Source organism: Malassezia restricta, chromosome VII (genome assembly GCF_003290485.1).
Source record: "Malassezia restricta chromosome VII, complete sequence".
Classification (NCBI taxonomy): domain Eukaryota; kingdom Fungi; phylum Basidiomycota; class Malasseziomycetes; order Malasseziales; family Malasseziaceae; genus Malassezia; species Malassezia restricta.
In genome coordinates this window covers 235896-256012 of record NC_040199.1, presented here as the reverse complement: position 1 = coordinate 256012, position 20117 = coordinate 235896, and the positions used below count along the sequence as shown (strand labels likewise).

General features: G+C 65.1%; 16 protein-coding genes across 16 annotated transcripts; 9 read left to right on the top strand and 7 right to left on the bottom strand.

Moving 5' to 3' along the window:
* Positions 1–33: 33 nt before the first annotated feature.
* On the top strand, positions 34–3747 carry MRET_3937 (uncharacterized protein; the record flags this gene model as incomplete). Its single annotated transcript, XM_027630564.1, has 1 exon — positions 34–3747. The coding sequence occupies one exon, from the start codon at positions 34–36 to the stop codon at positions 3745–3747; it is 3714 nt and encodes a 1237-aa protein (XP_027486335.1).
* Positions 3748–3778: 31 nt separating this feature from the next.
* Positions 3779–5152, top strand: MRET_3936 (tubulin-specific chaperone E; the record flags this gene model as incomplete). The annotated part of the gene is made up of 1 exon (XM_027630563.1): positions 3779–5152. One exon carries the CDS (start codon positions 3779–3781, stop codon positions 5150–5152), a length of 1374 nt encoding a protein of 457 aa, XP_027486393.1.
* MRET_3935 (uncharacterized protein) lies at positions 5123–6079 on the bottom strand (the record flags this gene model as incomplete). The annotated part of the gene is made up of 1 exon (XM_027630562.1): positions 5123–6079. One exon carries the CDS (start codon positions 6077–6079, stop codon positions 5123–5125), a length of 957 nt encoding a protein of 318 aa, XP_027486392.1.
* MRET_3934 (uncharacterized protein) lies at positions 6047–7915 on the top strand (the record flags this gene model as incomplete). Its single annotated transcript, XM_027630561.1, has 1 exon — positions 6047–7915. One exon carries the CDS (start codon positions 6047–6049, stop codon positions 7913–7915), a length of 1869 nt encoding a protein of 622 aa, XP_027486391.1.
* A 64-nt stretch (positions 7916–7979) lies between these two features.
* On the top strand, positions 7980–8455 carry MRET_3933 (histone deacetylase complex subunit SAP18; the record flags this gene model as incomplete). The annotated part of the gene is made up of 3 exons (XM_027630560.1): positions 7980–8003; positions 8035–8081; positions 8116–8455. The coding sequence occupies 3 exons, from the start codon at positions 7980–7982 to the stop codon at positions 8453–8455; spliced, it is 411 nt and encodes a 136-aa protein (XP_027486390.1).
* Positions 8456–8509: 54 nt separating this feature from the next.
* Positions 8510–8956, bottom strand: MRET_3932 (small subunit ribosomal protein S12e; the record flags this gene model as incomplete). The annotated part of the gene is made up of 1 exon (XM_027630559.1): positions 8510–8956. One exon carries the CDS (start codon positions 8954–8956, stop codon positions 8510–8512), a length of 447 nt encoding a protein of 148 aa, XP_027486389.1.
* Positions 8957–9253: 297 nt separating this feature from the next.
* On the top strand, positions 9254–9817 carry MRET_3931 (small subunit ribosomal protein S11e; the record flags this gene model as incomplete). The annotated part of the gene is made up of 3 exons (XM_027630558.1): positions 9254–9419; positions 9470–9682; positions 9720–9817. 3 exons carry the CDS (start codon positions 9254–9256, stop codon positions 9815–9817), a joined length of 477 nt encoding a protein of 158 aa, XP_027486334.1.
* Positions 9818–10103: 286 nt separating this feature from the next.
* Positions 10104–10754, bottom strand: MRET_3930 (large subunit ribosomal protein L10Ae; the record flags this gene model as incomplete). The annotated part of the gene is made up of 1 exon (XM_027630557.1): positions 10104–10754. One exon carries the CDS (start codon positions 10752–10754, stop codon positions 10104–10106), a length of 651 nt encoding a protein of 216 aa, XP_027486388.1.
* A 155-nt stretch (positions 10755–10909) lies between these two features.
* Positions 10910–11788, top strand: MRET_3929 (pre-mRNA-splicing factor ISY1; the record flags this gene model as incomplete). Its single annotated transcript, XM_027630556.1, has 1 exon — positions 10910–11788. One exon carries the CDS (start codon positions 10910–10912, stop codon positions 11786–11788), a length of 879 nt encoding a protein of 292 aa, XP_027486371.1.
* Positions 11785–12633, bottom strand: MRET_3928 (nicotinamide-nucleotide adenylyltransferase; the record flags this gene model as incomplete). The annotated part of the gene is made up of 1 exon (XM_027630555.1): positions 11785–12633. The coding sequence occupies one exon, from the start codon at positions 12631–12633 to the stop codon at positions 11785–11787; it is 849 nt and encodes a 282-aa protein (XP_027486372.1).
* Positions 12634–12811: 178 nt separating this feature from the next.
* On the top strand, positions 12812–13279 carry MRET_3927 (uncharacterized protein; the record flags this gene model as incomplete). The annotated part of the gene is made up of 1 exon (XM_027630554.1): positions 12812–13279. One exon carries the CDS (start codon positions 12812–12814, stop codon positions 13277–13279), a length of 468 nt encoding a protein of 155 aa, XP_027486421.1.
* A 7-nt stretch (positions 13280–13286) lies between these two features.
* Positions 13287–14018, bottom strand: MRET_3926 (poly(A) RNA-binding protein; the record flags this gene model as incomplete). Its single annotated transcript, XM_027630553.1, has 1 exon — positions 13287–14018. One exon carries the CDS (start codon positions 14016–14018, stop codon positions 13287–13289), a length of 732 nt encoding a protein of 243 aa, XP_027486364.1.
* Positions 14019–14038: 20 nt separating this feature from the next.
* Positions 14039–15532, top strand: MRET_3925 (beta-catenin-like protein 1; the record flags this gene model as incomplete). The annotated part of the gene is made up of 1 exon (XM_027630552.1): positions 14039–15532. One exon carries the CDS (start codon positions 14039–14041, stop codon positions 15530–15532), a length of 1494 nt encoding a protein of 497 aa, XP_027486365.1.
* MRET_3924 (vacuole morphology and inheritance protein 14) lies at positions 15495–17810 on the bottom strand (the record flags this gene model as incomplete). The annotated part of the gene is made up of 1 exon (XM_027630551.1): positions 15495–17810. The coding sequence occupies one exon, from the start codon at positions 17808–17810 to the stop codon at positions 15495–15497; it is 2316 nt and encodes a 771-aa protein (XP_027486366.1).
* A 93-nt stretch (positions 17811–17903) lies between these two features.
* MRET_3923 (ubiquitin carboxyl-terminal hydrolase 36/42) lies at positions 17904–19364 on the top strand (the record flags this gene model as incomplete). Its single annotated transcript, XM_027630550.1, has 1 exon — positions 17904–19364. The coding sequence occupies one exon, from the start codon at positions 17904–17906 to the stop codon at positions 19362–19364; it is 1461 nt and encodes a 486-aa protein (XP_027486367.1).
* On the bottom strand, positions 19361–20062 carry MRET_3922 (tubulin-specific chaperone C; the record flags this gene model as incomplete). The annotated part of the gene is made up of 1 exon (XM_027630549.1): positions 19361–20062. The coding sequence occupies one exon, from the start codon at positions 20060–20062 to the stop codon at positions 19361–19363; it is 702 nt and encodes a 233-aa protein (XP_027486368.1).
* Between the last annotated feature and the right edge of the window lie 55 nt (positions 20063–20117).

Here is a 20117-nt window from a genome sequence, read left to right as displayed (position 1 = left end):
ATACCCAGGGCGGTTTTTTTCCCTGCCCCGTTGATGACGCGTACGACGCTGCTCGACTCGATCCTCGGGCGTCCTTCGCAGACGTATGCATCGTCGCACGAAGGCGAGTCGTCGTGGCAGCCATCGTCGGAGTCGTCTGTGATCAAGGCGGAGCGGCCGCCGTACTCGGCGTCCGTGACGAGTCCTTCGCAGCGATCGGCGTCGCGCGATACCCATCGACCGCCGTCGCGCGCCTCGCGTGCTGCAGCGGCACCCCAGACACATACGCTAGTGCGCGATATGAACACGGTCAATCCGTTCTCGCACTGGTGGGAGCATCGCCAGCACATGGAAAAGACGCGTCCCGCCACACCGTCGGACGTGCACAGCCCGTTCAGCGAGCAGTGGCGACGCGAACTGGCCTCGCGGGATCGGCCCGCCTCGCGGCAGACGACCGCCACGCCTCGGCAGGCGCCGCGCTCCGTCACGCCCATGAACACGTCGCAATCGTGCGTGTGGGTGCCCTACACCAAGGACGAGTCGGGCATGGACATGTCGGCGGTGGGCGTCGCCCTCACGCAGGACACGACGACTGACCTGCCGCCCCTGCTGCAGGGCGCCTCCGTGATCGGGAAGGGCCCCTTGCGCTCCCTCGCGCACGCCCAGGAACCCATCACGTCATCGACGCCGCCGCCCGGCAGGGGCGGCATGCCACGCACCGTGTCCGCGGCATCGACGATCCCATCGCAGTCCGATGTGAGCGAGGCGCGCGAGGACGTCGATGACGAGCTCATCGGCCTCTCGCGCGACGCCGCTCTCTACGTCGCGCAGGGTGACGAGACGCTCGAGGCGCCTACTCGCGAGCCTCCCGCCCTCAAGCCGCCTCTGGCCGTGCCAGCTCTCCGCGTCCCGTCGCCTGACCTGCGGCGCGAGCGTGAGGACGCGATGAAGCCGGCGTCGCTGATTCGCAGGCCGACCGTCGCTCCCTACGCCCAGCGCACCCAGGCGCCCGCGTGGTCCGCCGTGCCGAAGCGCGAGCACTTGCAGTCCCTGGCCGACCACCGCATGTCGAGCGTCTCCGTGTCGGACTCGCTCATGGCCGACTTGCCTGTGGAGCCATGGATCCTCGGCTCCGAGGTCGGGCACATGAACCGCAGCGAGCTGCACGACACGCCGCCGATCAGGCCGGAAGACTTGGAGCCGCTGCACCGCACGCCGACGCTCCAAGGCAAGCCGTACCGCTCGGTCCTAGACCGCCCGCGCCAACGCGGTCCGCGCCCGACCGTCATGGGCGGCATTGAGATTGCGCAGGGCCAGCTCCATGCGCCGACGCCCGGCGCGACACCCAAGCGCTCCGTGTCTGACAGGCCGCGCCGCACAGCTGACGCGCCGCCTGTGCCGACGCGCATGGTGTCGGACTCGTCGGTGCGCGCCGAGTCCATGCCTACATACCCCGTCTCGCAGCCCGCTCAGCCCGCCTTGAGCCTGCCTTCATCGCAGCCCCTGGCGTATCTGCAGGCATCGCCGCAACGCATGGATCTCGCAGCCTCCGCCGTCGTCACAGAGACGCAGCGTGCGCCGCCCGCGTGGACAGAGACGCCGTCCAAATCCGCGTTCTCGCCCTACGCCACGGCCTTTGTCGAGACGCCGCCCGCGCCGCTGAAGCCGCCGTCGCCTACGCCCGCGCCTCTTCCGCGGCCGCTCATCCAGGCGCCCATGTCGCCACCGCTGCCCTTCCACGGACACGTGCAGCCCGGTCTTGCGTCGCCAGTCCAGGCCGCGCCGCCGTCGCCTACTCGTGCGCCCGCTGCGCCGTACCATGGACCCGCGTATTCTCCGCGGCCGCCGCCTGGGCCGCATCAGGGCGCCTCCTCTTGGCAGGCCGTGCCTGGGCCCTACCTCGGGCCCTGGCCGTCGCAGGGCTCACCTACGCCGTACCATGGCCCCTCGTCTCCTTACCTCGCCGTGCCCGCTGTACCATACCAGGGGCCCTCGTCGCCTCAGGGCGCGCCACCTGCTTCCTACCAGCGAACCCCGTCCCCTCACGCCCCGCCGCCCGCTCCGAGCCATTCACCTGCCCTGCCCTATGCAAGACCGCCCGTGCCGTACCAGCGGCCTCCTCCTGCGATGCATCCCATGCAGCCTCCCATGCCATGGCCTGGCATGCGGTCTACGCCCCGACCGCCGCCTGGGCCTGCGCCGGTGGCCGCGGCGCCGTCGATGCGGGCCGCCTCTCAGCCGGCGTCGCCCGTCGCGATGGCCCGGCCCCTGCCGCATGCACAGACCCCGCCGGCCGCTCCGATGCCGCGGTCCCTGTCCCAACCGGGGCCATGGCTCGCACAGCCGCCCATGGTGCGGCCGCCCGCGCTGAGTGCTTCGTATGCGCCGGGTCACAGCACGCCGGCCGCGTCTACGATGCCCTCGCCTATGCAGCCGGGCATGATCGTGCCGCCAGCGCCGCGTCTGCATGCGCCGCCCCGCGCCGAGCACATGGGCCGCGCCCAGTCGCCCGTCGAGTCGATTCGCGTGGCGCCCGCGCCGGTGGTGCCACCGGTGCCGCCAGCGCCAGCCCCGGCTCCCGCGCCTGCGCCTCCGAGTCCCTCGGTCCCGCTGACGCCCATGGGCCGCGTGCGCAACGTCAACACGTCCTTCCGCCGGAAGCCCACGATGCTGACGGTCGATGTCGTGGCTGGCAGTAGCGATGCTGCGAGCACGAATGGATCGACGTCCGGCAAGAGCGGCAGTATCGCGCGTCGCGCGTCGCGTACACGAGTGGGCAGCGCGTCGGAGGGCAGCACGGGCGTGATTGTGCTTGGCTCGCACATGACGCCGCCGCGCAAAGTATCGTCGTCGGGTGTGATCGTCAAGGTGATCGCCGTGGCGATTGACAATGTCGACCGGGCGATGGTGCGGAATGTGCTGCGTGATGCGCCGTCGACGCCCTTCGTGCCGGGCCGCAGCTTTTGCGGCCGCGTCGTGGACTGCGGCCTGGACGTCAAGCGCCTGCGGCCGGGCGACTTGGTGTTCGGCCTGCAGGACCTCCGCAAGTGCGGTGCGCTGGCCGAGTACATCATGGTGCATCAGGACGTCGTGGCTGTGGCGCCCGAGGGCCGCCTCGTGCCTGAGCAGATTGCCGCGCTGCCGGCGACGGGCGTCATGGTGCACCAGATTGTGCAGAACCACTGCATGGTGTTGCCGCGAGGCTCGCGGATCCTGGTGCTGAATGCGCACGACATGATTGGTCGACTGACCATGCAGGAGGCCTCGCGGCTCGGGATGGTGACGGTAGCGCAGGTGCCGCCGGGCGTGCCGCATGCCGAGGCGCTCTGCCGCCAGAACGGCGCCGTGGAGGTCCTGACGGGCGATCCGCTGTGGACGATCAATCTGCTGCACGAGTCGAGCTTCAATCTCGTTGTCGACACCATCGGCAGCCGCCACATTTACGATGCGTGCCGCCGCGTCCTCGCGAACTATGGCCAGTTTGTGACGTGCTATGGCGACGACAGCCTCGTGGCGAGTCCGATGTACCGCTCGCACATGCGCAGCCTGCGCCGCTCGTTTTTCCGCAAGGACCGCAAGGCGATTGGGTACGAGTGGATCGGCGTCGACACGAGCGCCGATACGCGCCAGGCGCTCGAGTCCATCAGATCTGCCGTCCAGCACGGTGCGCTCACACCCCAGATCCGCGCGATCCTGCCCGTTGAGATGGCGGCGCAGGCGCTGGGCGCCTCGATCGATCCGGACCTCGTCGTGCTTCGCCTGCCGTAGTACCTCCACATAGCCTTCGACGCGCCTTGCCATGCTCGTAGGAACGCGACTCGCTCGCCACAGGCACACAGGCACGCTCCTGTACGAGGGCCCGCTGCCGCCGTACCCCGGCACGTTTTACGGCATTGCATGGGACAGTGCCGAGCATGGCAAGCATGACGGCACGGCGCCAGATGGCACGCGGTACTTTGCGTGTGCGCCAGGGCACGGCACGTACCTGGCCGCGACCGCCCGCATCGAGTGGGGCGTCACGTTTGTCGAGGCGCTGCGTGAGAAGTATGGCGATCGGTCGGATCTGCGCACGGTGAGTCTCGTAGGGCCGCCACCGCACGGCCCCTCCGATCCGTCCTGCGTGTATGTGGCCAAGGCCGTGCCGGATGGATACGACGGCGCCTTGCCACGCACCATCACCACGCTGGACCTATCGCGATCGCTCTTGTCGAGTTGGGACGAGGTCGCGCGCATCGTGCGTGCTATGCCGCTGACGAGCCTCACGCTCCAGCATGTGCGCCTGCGCCCCGCGGCGTGTGTGCCCTGTGTCTTTGCGCACCTGGAGCATCTGTCTCTTGGCGACTCGGGCACCGACTGGGCGCAGATGGCCGTGCTCGCGCGCGCGATGCCGCGCCTGGCGTCGATCGAGCTGGCAAGGAATGGGATCACGACGCTCGCGTCCGTCGACGCGGACATGCCGCATGTGCATACCCTCCAGCTCGAGGGCAACGCCCTCGGTGCATGGCCCGACGTGCTCCGCGGTGTGCGTCGCCTGCCGCGCCTGCAAAAGCTGGTCCTCACGGGCAATCCGCTGGAGCGCATGCCGCGCGCGTCCGCGCCGACGTTGCCGGCGCTCTGCGACGTCCACGTCGACGATACGCCGCTGGACTGGGACGACGTGCAGGCGCTCGAGACGCACCTCGCGTCGCCTGCATGGTCGCTCGTGTACGACCGCGACGATCGCATCGAGGCGATAGGCCGTCTCGCGAAGCTGACGTGCCTGAACCACACGCCGATCACGCCCGAGGAGCGCGTCGACGCGGAGCGATACTACGTCCAACGGCCGCGTCCCGGCGATGCGCGGTACGAGGCGCTCGTGCGTGTGCATGGCCCACCGGCACCGGCGTCGGTAGCGTCTATGCACGACAAGCTGCTGACGATTTCGTATGTACATGCCGCTACGCCGTACGAGGCTGCGTGGGACAAGGCCACGTCGCTCGCGCTGCTCAAGACGATGCCGATGCGCCTCGTGCATCGGCGCCTCGTGCAACTGTGCGGTGCGTCGCCGTCCGCGGCGATCTGGGCCGTCCTGCGGTCTGATCGCGAGCCGATCGTGATACCCCTGGATGATATGATGCGCGACTTGGCGTGGTTCGGCGTGGCGTCAGGCGACATGCTCGTCGTCGTCGACTAGTGAAGGCGCTGTCCATGCTGACACGAGCGAGGCGGATGCCACGCCCATCGCGAGGTACGAGGGATTCGTCGAGAGCGCAAACATGGACGTGTGCGCCGCCACCTCGTCCTTGGCATGCGATGTGAGGGGCGAAAAGTGCGGTGCATACGGAGCCGCGGGCGGTGGGACGAGGAGAAAGGTGCGCTGCTCGTCGGCGAGCTGGGTGTAAAAGCAGTGGAACGGCACGTCACAGCTGGTCATGCGCGCTGCGAGTGCGTCGCGATCCCAGACGTGCCGTACGAACAAGAGGTGGTCGCCGACCCAGCGGCACGCATCCTGGATGGCCTCGGAGCGATGCACGGCGGCCGTCGCAGCTGTGCCGACGGCCGTCGCGGCGGCGGCGCCGAGGCCGATCCACGTCGCCGTGGACAGGCGCGTGGCGCTCGACGGCGGCGCGGACCACCATGCCGCGAGGCCGCCCGTCACGGGCGCCCACATCGAGCTGGCGCGCACGGCCGAGTCCACGTACTGCTGGTACGTCGTGAGCTGGTGCTTGAATACATGCGGATGAATGCCGAGGAACGGCGTGTCGTAGGCGATGACGCCACCGACGCGCGGCCAGGCGCCGCGGCCCTGGGCCCGGATCGCGCGCGCGGCATCCAGGCACACCATGCCGCCCATCGAGTGGCCACATAGGACGACGCAAAAGCGGTGGCCCTGCGTCGATTCGCGCTCAGCCACGAGCGTCGTGAGCCACGCCACGAACGCGTCGACGGCGTCGCCCAGCGAGCCGCGCGTCTCGTACGTCGGGTAGATCACCGCCTCGACGGGCACGCCAGGATGCGTCTCGCGCACGAGATGCCGCAGGCGCGCAGGATACGCCCCAAACGTCTGCTCGGCCCGCCCGCGGAAGCCATGCACAAACACGAGCACGACGCCATACGGCATGGACGGGGACCGCTAAGCACCTCCACCTCCGTCCGTGGCCGCGGCGGTGGCGGCGCCTTCGACCCAGCGAAGACCGGCGCGGATCGCTGCGCGAGCGGCGGCCTTTTCGCCCAGGCTGCGGCCCCAGCTGAGACGCAGCGCGCCGCCGCCGGAGAGCTGGTAGCCTTGCATCTCCGCAATCGCCCGCGCGGCATCGCGCTTGTGCGCAAACTGGACGAAGCCACAGTCCTGGCCCCGCGGGATGTTGATCGAGTGGATCGGGCCGAATGGCGAAAACAGCGCATGCAGCATCGTCTCTGTCGCCAGCGTGAACAAGCTGCCGACAAACACCGTCGTGTTCGTGGGGTCGAGGGCGCTGGATGCGTGCGCTACAGTGAGAGCGGATGCGAGGTGCGGCTGGTCCTGCGCCGGGACGTCGCCCTGGCTCTCGGACACGAACGTCAGGGTCGTCGGCACGCACTCGACCGGGGCGTGCGTGGATGCCGGCGGCGTGTGCGAACGGCCCGGCGCGGCTGGCACGTCCGTGCGCGCGGGACGCGCCGCCTTCGACGCGGCTCGACGCGGCGTGTGGCGCACGACCGCCGCGGCCGTCACGACGGGACGGGCCGGCGCCTTGTCATGCGGGCGGCCATGCGCCTTTGTGCACTCGGTGTCGGCGCGCGGCGGCGCGGTCGCTGCGCCGAGCGACAGGCGCAGCGGCGTGTGCGGCGCCTGATGAGGCACCATGTGCGTGTGCTGCATCTCAATCAACGCACGGTCGCATTCGTGCTTGCTCGTGAGCCGCACGAAGCCAAACACGCGCCGGCCTCCCTGCGCGGCCGACGACGACTCGCGCACGACGCGTGCCGAGTGCACACGGAACGGCGCGGGACTCGTGGGCCATGCGCACAGCGAGCCAGCGACGTTCTCGATGCGCACGTACATGCGCCGCATGGGATGGTCCTGTGGCCAGCAGGGCGGGTGCGCAAAGTGCCAGACAAGGTCCTCGTCCGTGACGTGCTCGTCCAGGCCGCCCACAAACACGCTGTAGAGCGTAGGCGGCGCACTGCCCGTCGGAAGGGGCCAGCGCGGGCGTGGCACGGGCGTGTCCGTCCGCCTGGGCGCCGCATGAGCGGACGCCGCGGCCCACGACGGCGTGTCCCTCTCATCCTGGTGAGCGTGCGTCGTCGTGGTCGTCGACGTGCGTGGCGAGTGGAACGGCGACGCGAGCTGCGCCGCGACGCGCGGAAGGCCATCATGTCCCGCATCGCCATCCGTGCTGAGCGGCGCCGGAGGGATCTTCATGTGCGACATGATATCGGCGAGCCACGACGTGTCAAAGAGCTCGCTCGACGGCGCGAGTGGCGGCGCATGCGGCCATGCATCGCGCTCACGTCGTTCGGCATCGTGCCCACGATAGCTCTGCTCGTCATCGTTGCACAGCCATGCATCGCTCAGCGGCGAAAACAGGCGGGCGGCTGTCGAGCTGAGACAAGGTGGCTGTGTGCTCATGAGGACAATAGTGCGGAGAGTGCGTGTCACGCTAGAGCGGATACGTGCGTGCGTGGACCGAGCACGGGGAGCCTGCCCCTCTATATACGTTTGGCACGATGCGCGTCTCGCTCGTGCGTCCGCCGCTGGCATGTGCCACAGCTGCGTGTGTCACATCCAACTCGCGTGCCCACATGCCATGTCTTGTCGTTGGTGCGTATGTCGATCCCGACGCACTCACGCCCCGTGCCGCACGCCACTCGACTGCATGCTGGCCTACGGTCAGATAACCTAGTCGCCCCACCCACGCTCCTCGCCCATGACGCGGCTCGCACGCTCGCTGGGCCTGCCATGATCGGCACGTGATGGGGCGCCCGGCCGGACGGCGTACCAGCGCCGCGGCTTGGCGTGCCACCCGTGGGGCAGCAGCATGGCCAGTCAGGCCCAGGACGATGTAGGCAGGCAGGCACACTGACGCAATACAGCTGGCTCCGTTCGTGGTGCGATGCGTCGTGTCACGCAGCGACTTCCGGTACGTACGCCACCCGCACCGACCTGACCCCCAGCTCGCTCGCCGACATGCGCTCGGGACGGCCCCTGCCAGGAACGCTGTCCGTGTACGCATGGCCATCCACGACCCTGCGCGAAGTCGCGCACCTGCTGTACCTCGCAGACCCGGCCCTCTCCCGGCCACATACCATCCACGATTTTCGCGTCGTCTACTTCGATCCCACGTCGGATCGATTCGAGGCCGATGCGCCTGTGCGCGGCATCACACGCCTACCCACCGGCGACGCACGAGCCGAGGCAGCCGCCACACTCACACTCGAGCACCTGCGCCTCACATCCCACGCATACCTCGAGTGCGCCATGCACACAGGCCGCCACCGCCTCTACGAACCATGATACCACCAACGTGACATGGAGCACTACATAGATGCTGTCACTTTTGGAGCGCGCTTAGGCACGCTGGCTCTTGAAGTACTCGAGGAGCACGTTCAGGCCCTCCGAGTCCTCACCATAGTCGCGGACCACCACACACGAGCAGCCGACCACCTTGCGCGGGTTACCCTCACGGTCAATCTTGCACAGACCCGCCCACGTGCCGAGCGTCTTGGGGTCCGAGACCTTGAGGAGGTTGATGTCGTGCTTGTTGCACAGCGCCTCAATGAGCTTGATGTACTCGGCCTCATTGCACGTCTCGCACAGCACACACAGGTGGGCCTCACGGCGGTCAAGGGCCTTGGTGGCCTCACGCAGACCACGGGCAAGACCGTCGTGCACCAAGGCCTTCTTGAGCACCTGCTGAAGAGCATCCTCAATGCTCATAGCACCGCCCTGGGGGGCAGGGGCAGCCTCGGTCTCCTCGACCTGGACATCGACAGGGGTCTCCTCAACGTCAGACATGATACGTTCAAAGTAAAAAAGTGAGTAGTGCTTCTTCGAAAGAACTGCTACTGCAGTGCCGACTCTGCCGTGTCAGCGCGCGCGCGCTCGCTCACACTCACGTACCAGCTCTTGGGTGAGGAAAAAGGCTCGCCGCGCCCAGAGCCTCGACAAGACGCTCGCCGCCTCCTTCTTGGTCACGTGAATGGTGAGGTAAGGTCACGTGGTTCATACAGTTCTGTCGAAGGGCGCCGCGGCCGCCGCCCTTCCTCTTCCAACGCTGGCATCCACATCGTTGTCTAACGTCTCTCAGTCACAATGTCGAACGTGGAGCTTGGTGTGCAGACGGAAAAGGCCTTCCAGAAGCAGCCCCTTTTCCTGAACTCGAAGGTGGCTCGCAAGAGCACCCGTGCTAAGCGGTGGTACAAGGACGTGGGCCTTGGTTTCAAGACGCCCAACGCCGCCGTCACCGGTACTTACATTGGTACGTTTGCGATGCCGCGCGCGCATGAGAGCAGGACTAACGCACAACAGACAAGAAGTGCCCCTGGACCGGTCTCGTGTCGATCCGTGGCCGTCTCCTGAGCGGCAAGGTCATCTCGACCAAGATGACCCGCACGGTGATCATCCGCCGGGAGTACCTTCACTACGTCCCCAAGTACAACCGTTACGAGCGCCGTCACAAGAACCTGGCTGTGCACGTCTCGCCTGCCTTCCGTGTTGAGGTCGGTGACATTATTGTGGCTGGTATGTATGATGCGTTGTTTCGTGCTAACATGTGCAGGTCAGTGCCGCCCTCTCTCGAAGACGGTTCGCTTCAACACGCTCAAGGTGATCAAGAACAAGAGCACGGAGCGTGCCAAGATGTTCCACCGTTACTAAACGTGTATACTTGACTATCTAGTCCCAAAAGGAGTTCTGCGCTGCATGGTGTTCATCGATTGGTGATCACGACGCCTGGATACGGCACATTTTACCCATATCGTGCATAGTCGTAGCAGCTAGGAACGCAAAAACCTGCCCACCTCGAAAGTATGAAGAACGTGTTTCCAAGGGATCCTGAGCTCCCCTCACTCATGCTATACGAACTATAGATAAGCTGGGTACAAGCGTGCGATCTGCCATGGTGTATCCAGGAAACCGGAAACGCGTATGTTGTAAAACTTTTTTAGAACAGACGCTGGGGCTTACCCATCGTCGACTTGATGTGAAGCGACTTGACGTTCTGCCAGTTCTTCTTCAGCAGCGAGACGAGGAAGTTGACAGCGAGCATAATGTTCGACGTCAGCTGGTCCTCGGTCATCTGGACGTGACCGATGGCCACACCCAAGCAAAGCACCTTCTTCAGCTGGAACTTGATAGTCGACTTGACGTCCGTCACCTTCTTCTCAAGGTCCTCGGCGTGCGAGACGGGCGAAGGGAACTTACCAGCCTTCGAAAGACCGGGGCCCAGCAGACGAGGGATCTGCTTGATCAGAGCGTCGGACGAGAGGAAAGCGTCGTACTTCTTGGCGAGCTTCTTGACAAGCTTCTTGTTCTTGTTCAGCTTCTTCAAGTCCTCGACGGTCATGAAGTCGAGCGAGATCAACTTCGCACGGTCAACGTCGGCAGCGTCGGCAAGAATGCAGAGCGACATGCGAGGGCGCGGAACGTGAGGAAGACGCACCGTACCACTGAAACGCTTGTCACGCTGGGGGTCGTAGTTCTTCAGACCGATCTGGAGTTCAACGGTCTCGTTGAAGTTACGCCTCTTCTCCTCGGAGCCCTGGAGGAGGTCACGGACGGACGATCGCACACTTGACACTTGGATCTTCGACATGGCTACAGTCGGTGGAGAGAAGAAGGAGGTCGCGCCGCCTTCTTTTTTGTCGATCGCAGCTGTAAAAAATCACGTGATGGAAAGCCGCCTCCGAGGGCCACGCGACGCCCGCCGCGGTCGATGCGTGCGCGCAGCGCTCGCTCGGACGTCGTGGCATGTCGCGGAATCAGGAAAAGGCGCAGTCTATGCTGTACCGTTTTCGGCAGGCACAGGCCGAAGAGCTGGGTGTGTCGTCGCGGAGGCATGAGCGGCGTCCGAAGGTGATTACGACAGTGAATAGCGTACGAGACTGCGACCGATGGCGCGGCGAAGTGATGCGTGAGATTACTCGCAAAGTCGCGCGGATCCAGGATCCAGGCCTCACAGATTATGAAGTGCGGGACCTCAACGATGAGATCAATCATCTCTTTCGTGAAAAGACACAGTGGGAGCGGCAGATCGCTGCGCTCGGCGGTGCGAACTATCGCAGCGGCGTACCCCGCATTTTGGATGATCACGGTGAAGAAATCCCAGGCATGCGTGGCTACCGCTACTATGGGCGCGCGAGAGAGCTGCCTGGTGTGAAGGAGCACTTGAATCCCGTGGCGCTACAGGAGGAGGAAGGCAAGGAGTCGATCAAGGTGCAGCGTTACAAGCGATTCCAGCACCAGCCGGGCCCGTACTTTGGGAACGACGATGAAAAAGACGGGGGCGTGCTTTTGGGCGAGGAGAGGCAGAGCGAGCAGCGCGGCTGGGATGCGGGATGGGAGCGTGTCCATGCGGCGCTCGGCACGTCCCGGCCCGTGCCGCCGATGCCCCAGCCCGAGCCGGTGGTGCTGGATTTGGACGCCGCAGCCTCCGACGTGCTAGCTCAGCCGAGGAAGGAGGCCCAGCGCGAGACGCAAGATACCCCTGAGACCGATGCGAGGCGCTACATGCCCGCGCTGCCAGCCGAAGAGCTCGTCATGCCTGTGATGCCGGGACGCAAAGATATGGAAGCGTTTCTGCTGCAGTCGAAAAAGGCTGCGCTTCGTAGAGAGTATGGTGTACATTAATGATACATGGAATGAGAGATAAGGTAGTCTGCGATCGAGGGGGGCACCATGGTGCAGAGCTGCGGCCGCTGCGCCTCGGGTGCAGCCTCGTGCAGGAAGCGACGAACGGCCGTCGAAGAGAGCTGAGCTGCGTCTGTGCTGATCGGACGCAGCTCAATGGCGCCGCGCTCGTACCATGTCCGAGCAGGACCTGGCGCATGGACGAACTGCCATGCGTCCGACGCCGCTGTCGTGGGGGTGGTGATCGTGCCCTGCACGGAGGCGGCGGATCGCTCGGCGCAGATCATGCGCGAGCCTTGCACGCCGAAGAAGCGCTCGCAACACGCCTCGAGGTGCGCCTCCGAGTCATAGTACCGTGGATGGAATACGCGAGTGAGGGTGTCGCTGCCAACAAGCCAGTACAGGCGATATGGCACGGAGAGGTGCATGTGTGCATGCACGAGCGTGGACTTGGCAAACACGAGCGGCTCGTCCACCAGCGCGACGACGACCTGCAGGTGCTGGGCCTCGAGTTCGTGCGCCAGCAACTCCATCATTTCGAGTCGCTCGATGGGGCTCGCGTCGCCTGCGCGGCCGCGGCCCTTATCAGCGTTACGCACCGAAAAGAGGAGGAGGTGCGCATCGAACGGCTGTGATGGGGTGCGTGGCAGAGACGCCAGGGCGGCGTGGGCGCGGGTAGGTGGATTGAACGAGGCGTCCAGGACGGCGATGTGGGCAGGCGAGGGCCCAGAGAGACGGACGCCGTCTTGGTGTGTGGTGTAGGCGATACGCCACGGCTCACCACGGCTCACATGGTCCAGCGCGTCCCGCAGTGCCAGCGAGCGCGCCACCGGCCATCGAGACATGCCGCACGGCCAGGCGAGTGGATCGGCGCTGCGCACGTGGAGCCAGCGGAGACCCCCTTTTCCATGTCCCCGGCCGAGGGAGCGCGGACTTTTTTCTTCCCAACCCACGCTGACGACATGAAGGTACGTGCCGGCGAGCTCATGGAAGCTCTACGTTGACAAGATTACCGGTGATGAGATGGTCTCGGACGGTTTCCGTGTGCAGGACGTCGACGACATTGTGTACGAGGTCGACGCTGCGATGATCACGGTCCAGGACGGCGAGGTGGACATTGGCGGCAATCCGTCGGCGGAGGAGCAGCAGGAGGCGCTGGACAACGGTGCGGAGCAGGTGATCAACATTGTGCACTCGTTCCGTCTGCAGGCCACGTCGTTCGACAAGAAGAGCTACCTGACGTACCTGAAGGGCTACATGAAGACGATCAAGCAGAGCCTGCAGGAGACGAACCCTGACCGCGTGCCCGAGTTTGAGAAGAAGGCGGCCGAGTTTGCCAAGAAGGTGGTCGGCAAGTTCAACGACTGGGAGTTCTACACGGGTGAGTCGATGAACCCCGACGGTATGGTGGCCCTGCTCAACTACCGTGAGGACGGTGTGACGCCCTACTTTGTGTTCTGGAAGGACGGCCTGAAGGAGGAGAAGATCTAAGCGATAGTTACTTTTTCGAGTACGGTTTCGGTAGCCCGCTGGCCCGCGGCAAGTGCCGACCCACGGTCCCGCCGCGCCGGGCCTTGTTTAGGTAGTCGGTGTACTTGGCATTCGCCGCGAGGAACTTGTCTTTGCGCGCGCCGATTTCGACGGGCTTGATCGTGTCCTGGGCCTTTTTCAGGCGGCACGGCCGCGAGCCGATGTACTTGCCGTCCATCTCCTTCCACGCGCGCAAAAAGTCCTCCGGGTCGGCAAACGCCACGAAGCCGTACCCCTTGGACTTGCCGTCGCCCTTGTTGCGGACGACGCGCGCACGCGAAAACGATGGGTACTTTTGGAAGGCCTGGACGAGGTGCTCGTCGTGCACGTCGTTGCCGAGATCGCCGACAAACAGGCGCTTGTGCGCGGGGTCCCACTCGAGCAGCGAGCGGTCCTCCCAGAGCTTGCCGCCCGCGCGTCGGATCACCGTCTCGCGCGTCTCGCCCTTCTTTAGGTGGCCGGCGACCTTGACCTGCGTGCTGCGCCCAGCGCGCGTCGGCACATAGTCGTAGACGGACGACTGCAGCTGCTGCTGATACAGCTCGGCGCTCGTCGGCTCCGCGCGCTGCTTGGCCGCTGTCGCCGATTCAGGGTATCCGTGTGTCTTGTAGAAGCCTTCATAGTCAAACGCCCACTGGTTCGCGACGCCGTCCCAGTAGTAGAACGGCGTGTATATATCGCCACCCGATGGAGGCTCCATGCCAAGAGCCACTCCACTGGATGGACGCGTCGCCAGCGCATCGGACGGGCAAGCGCAAGGAGGCGCCCGTCGCGGCACGGAGCGTCGATGATGTCGGGAAACGCACGCGCGTAGAAGAGACAGATGCTCTCGAGGTGCCGTCGGACGACGAGGGGCGCTTGGATGGCAGTGGCCTGAATGCCGAGCAGCAGCAGATTCTCGACATCCTGGGCCACGATCCGGCCGACGCCGTGCCAGACCACCCACGCGATCAGGTGGCGCATGCGCGCAAGTTGTTTGTGGCTCTGGAGCGCGCGATGAACGCGAATCAGGCCATGCGACTGAAGCATGCCGATGAGCCCCGGGCGTTTCTGCCATCGGAGGCGGATCTCGATGCGGCGATCCGTGACGTGGCCTTTCTCGCCACCGATGCCCGCTTGCTGTACCCGGAATTTGTGCGGCATGACATGGCCGCGACGATGGCCACACTACTGACGCACGACAATCCTGACATCGCCGCGGCGGCCATCGACGTCATCGCCGAGCTCGTAGACGACGACGATGGCGACGCACTGCGCGATGCGTTGCACGCGCACGACGTGCCTCGCATTCTCCTCTCGAATCTACAGCGCCTGAACGACGCGCCTGATTCAGACCGCTACGAAGACGACGCGCGCGTCGTGTACGCTATCCTGAGCGCGCTCGAGAGTTTCGGGCGGTACGATACGTATGCCGATCCGCTCGTGGCATGGCTCGTGTCTCGCATCGTGCGCGGCCGCATGGATCAGAACCAGGCCTACGCCGCCGAGCTCCTCGCCGCGTCCGTCGCAGAGAACGAGGCGGTTCGCGAGGCGCTAGCCCGCCACGATGGCATGGATGCGCTCTTGCGCGCCTTGTCGCGGTACCTGCACACGTCCCCTCGAGACACGGACGAGCACGAGTTTTTTCGCAATGTGGTCGACACGCTGCAGTACATGCTGCTGGACGCGGCGCAGCGCGATGTGTTTCTCGCGTGCGAAGGCGTCGAGCTCATGCTCCGCCTGCTCAAGCAGAGCCGACGCGTCCGGCGCGGTGCGCTCGCCGTCCTGCTCGCCGCGGCGCAGTACGCGGCGGGGGCGGCTACGTGTGTACGCATCGTCGAGGCTGGTGGTCTTCGCGCGCTCGGCGCGCTCCTTGACCGCCCCGATGACGTGCTCCTGCACCTCTTGCATGCTATGCTGTACAATTTGGCGTCCGACTCCGCGCCGCGCCTGCGGCTCCTGAGCAAGTTTCTCGATCCCCGCAAAGTCGAGGCAGTGGTCGAGGCGCGCGAGACTGGTGCGTCGGTGGACGGACGCGTCTCCGCGAATGCCGTGCTGGCATGGCTGGCGATGGAGGACGATACGCTGCAGGCGCTGGTGACGACGCGCGTGCCGGCGGCCGAGCTCGCAGAGGCGCTCGAGGGAGCGGAGTTCGACCCGCGGTGCGTGGCGGCCAGCGGCGATACGCTCGAGGCCATTACTCACGCGCTGACCGCGTACCTGCGTTCGCTGTGAACGACATGCGAGCAAACGGCGCTGGCTCGCGCTGCTGCACGCGCCGCCGAGGCTCGTTGTCCGTGTGGCGCTCGGTGGCGAGACGCAGGCGCTCATGCCGCAGCTGGACGGTGCGAAAGTGCTGCAGCAGCTCGTTCCACGGCACGTCGGGCGTGGCCTGGCGTGCGTAGCGCGTGTGTGGCCGCTCGTCGTTCGGCATGGTCAGGTGGCCGAGGCCGTGGACGGCCTGCAGCCGATTGCGCAGCGTCGCAAACGCCGAGCTCTGGGGCAGGAGCATCAGCATGCCGTAGAGACACTTGACGAGGAAGGGATGCTGCTCGGGCTCGAGGAGCTGCAGACGCAGTGACGTAAAGATGGGCGACTCGATGAGCTGGACAAGCTTGTCGACTTGCAGCAGCATCGAGAGCGACACGTCGAGGTCGGCAAAGATGCGCAGGACATTGTAGGCGTGTTCGTACGACTGGGTCAGCAGGCACAGGCACAGCGCCGAGATGGCATTGTGGCTCCAGCAGCGGTACAAGCGCACAAACAGCTGCTGATGCTCGCGCGTATCGAGCGCGCGGATCCGTCGGCGGAGTGGTTTGAGCTCCTGCGACGCCACGAGGATCATATTGAGATTCTGCACCATGATCGATGCAAACTCCAGGTCCTCGTACGTCTCGAGAATGTCGGCGAGCACGGGAAAGACGCGCTCCGTCTGCAGGTGGACGCACAGCTGCCGAATGATCAGGCTGCCCCACGACTCGAGCAGGCGGCGATCCGCCGCGAAGCGCTCCAGCAAGTCGGTGAGGAACAGACGGAAGTGGTGCTCGTCCGCCCGGCTGCAGATCTGCGTGAGCAGACGCAGATCGCACAAAATGACCTCCTCGCTGGGATCGGACAGCACACGGAGCAGGACGGATATACTGCCATCCTGGATGGAGAACAGCTTCGTGGGGCTCTTGGCATGCAGCATCATGAGCCACTCGAGGGCCTGTAAGCGCGTCTGGTCATGCTGGTCCTGCAAATGCTGCTTGAGCGCATTCGTCGTCACAAAGTAGTCGAGGCCGCCGCCGCCATCTGGCAGCTGGTGCTCGACCGCCGCAAACAGCTCGGTGTTGGCCTTGATCGCAGCCGTCTGAATCGCCGGCGCCGGGTGCGCGAGGCAGGGGAGCACAGCAGATATGAGCCGCGGCGTGAACCGCACGACCATCGCCGGCACAACGTGCAGAAACTCGGTGATCCACTCAAAGGTCGTCGCCTGGATTTCCTCGTCGTGGTGCTGCACCTGCTCCAGCAGGCTCTCTAGAATCGCGTCATACTCGATGCGCACGCGCCGGCTGTGGACCCACTCGTCCTGATCGCAGTCTTCCGTACGAACCGGCTCTTCCCGCTCGTGCTGGGCGGCCTCGCGGATCTCGCGCAGAAAGTTGGCCAGGACCTCGGCTGTCGCGACGCGCACATCCGTATTGGGGTCGCCGAGGTACTGAAAGAGGTGCGGGAGGAACGCATTCAGGTACGACACGAGCTGCAAATCGGGCACGGCATCGAGCACGGCAATCCAGCCGATAATATAGTTGCGCGTCAGCGGACTGACCACCTGCATCCGCTCAGCCAAAAGCGGGACGAAGCGCGCGAGAGAAAAGGCACGGTTCGCGCCTTGGTGCTCCTGCACTTCGTGCGCGGCCTTCTCGCGCGCGACGTCCAGCTCGTTCTGGCCGCCCTCGGCGCCAACGTCTTGGTCCTGTCGGGCGCGAATGTGCGCCACATTTTGGTACTGAGAGAGGTAGTGTGGCGCCGCCTCGCACACGATATCCTTGAACAGGCGATCCAGCAGCTCGGCGCCGTTCTTGACGGACACTTCCGAGTCGGCAGCTAGACGAGCCAGCACGACAAAGATCTCATTAAAGTACACGAGCATCTCGCCCTTGCATACCTTGGCGAGGTTGTAAAAGCTCTCGCAGGCAAAATAACGCGTCTTGGGATCAGGATCACTAAAGCACGCAAGAATGGGTATCATCATCTGATCCAGGTACGCGGCGACCTCCTGGCCCAGCGCGATACCGACACCCGCCAGCCCGATCAAGCCGCCATTCCGGGCATTGGCATGCGGCGCGGGATTCTGCGTAAGATACGCGCACAGCTGCTGCACTATGTGATCAATACGCGTCCGATCACCGCGCGACACCGTATCGCGCACCTGGCGCTCTAGCTCAAGCGCCGCTGCCTTGCGCTTGTCATACGCACGGTCAAAGAGCGCCTTGGGCAGTGACGGCTCCATACGAGACGCGTGGTCCATGCGTGGCACCCGACGAGGCGCTGATTACGTCATGCGAAGCGAGGCCGAAAAAAAAAAACGAAAAAACGAATCGTAGCGCCACGCGGCTGGATCATGGCCCACGTCGTGCCGGGCCCGCCGCGAGCGAGCAAGATGGCGCGGAGAGAGTCGAAGCAGGCTATGGACGAAGCCATCAAGCCAGCGGCTCTTCTTCGCTCGCTCCTTGATGACCCGATTCGGTTCGTGGGGAGCTCGCGTGACGAGCTCAAAGCGAGCATGAGTCTGGACGCGGCGCGTGCCGCGCATTTTGAGGTGGTGAACGCCGAGGACGACGAGAAGCAGCCGCAGCCGAAGGAGAAGGAGGAGGCGCCTGCGCCGCGTATGTTGTATGCGCACCGCATCATACCCCGCTTGCCCCGCGCGCATACCGCGGGACTTCACAACCGCGGCAACACATGCTACATGAACAGCGTCATGCAAGCGCTTCTTCATACGCCGCCGCTCGCGTCGGCGCTTCTTTCGCAGAGCACGCCGACGCTGCTGGGCCGCTACGGCGTGCCACACACCCAAAAGCAGGCCCTCAAGGCCGCCCACATGTTCAATGCCATGGGCGTCCTCAAAGACTTTTTCGAGCGCGCCTATGGCAGCAGCAGCGCGATATCGCCCACGGCCTTCATCAACAACCTGCGCAAGTTTGCTCGCCCACTTCGTCCGGGACGGCAGGAAGACGCGCACGAGTACCTGCGCCTACTCCTCGAGGCGTTGCAGCATGCATCGACATGCTTTGCGCCCAAAGACATCAAGCCACAGGACCCCGAGCTGGCCACGACGCTCGTGCAGCGCATCTTTGGCGGGCGCCTACGCAGCCGCGTGACGTGCCACAGCTGCCGGCACAATAGCGACACGTATGACCCTGTGATGGATCTGAGCCTCGACGTCCGCAAAGGCATTCACAGCGTCAAGCAGGCCCTCGAGGCGTTTACCGCGCCCGAGGAGCTGGCCGACAAGTACCGCTGCGACCAGTGCCACAAGAGCGTCAATGCGACCAAGCGCTTCAGCATCGAGCAGACGCCCATGGTCCTGACCGTGCACCTGAAACGCTTCGGCATCTTTGGCAACAAGATCAACAAGCCCATCAGCTATGCGGAGCGCCTGCAGCTCGGCCGCTATATGAGCGAGCGCACCGCCGACACGGACGCGTACCGCCTGTATGCCATCGTGCACCACTACGGCAGCGGCCCCAACGTCGGTCACTACGTCGCCAGCGTGCGTACGCCCGAAGGTCGGTGGCTACGTATGGACGACTCGTACGTGTCGACTCTCTCGCAATGCCCTCTGGACGACCCGTCCGCGTATATCCTCTTTTACGCCCGCGACGCAGCGACGACACCCTCCTCGCCACGCAAACGCAAGGACCACAGCGATGTGGACGCGGTCGTAGGCGAAGCCGTGCCTCGCTCCGCGGCGTGGGACGACGACGAAGACGAGGAGGACGCATCTCGGTCACCTCCACATAGCAAAAAGGACGCGCGGCGTCGTAAGCGGCGAAAAAGGGCCGTGGCGCGCCTGGCTTAACGTAGCATGGAAGCGAGCGCCGATGGATTTTGTAGATGGGGGCGGAGGCGTGCGGCGTATTCGGGGTCGAGAGGCGTGTAGTGACGCTGCTCGTCGAACACGTCGTCAAAGTCCTGGACGGCAGGCGCGGCGCACGTCTCGGCAGGCTCCATGTCCGATCGACGTCCCATCAGGATAGCATCGCACTCCTCGAGGGTCACTGGCGTGGGGGTATCGACGCACACGAGCATGTGAGACGAGCGCGTTAGGCGGCACTGGCCGACAGTGCCAATGACGGCGCATCGCGTGCACGCTTCGAGCAGAACGCTTCCGGCGAGGTTCGTATGAATGATGCAGGCGTCGAGATGGGCTAGGACCGCATTGTCAGACACGTGGATGATATCGTGCGTGCGGTACGTCGGTGCCGGCGCCGTGGTGGGCGCCTCACGCGGGAGTGACGCCACTTGCTCGTGGGGCGCGGCGAATCGGAATGTCCGCGTAGGCTGTGAGAGCTCGCGATGCACGTCGCTCCATGCTGCCTCGTACGACTGGATATCGTGGGCAGGAAGGTACGCTGCTGCGCGTTGCAGGGTGTGCCGTGCATCTAGCAAGGCCTCCAGAGCGCGTTCCGACGCATGCTCCTGGTAAAGTTGGCGCACGCGCTCCAGCTGCTGAGGGAACGAGGCATAAAACGCCTGCGCTCGCGCGGCGTGGGACATGGTCCGCAGAGCCAGCGTGGCGGGCTTGGCGCCACGTGGCCTAAGGGGGCGTGGA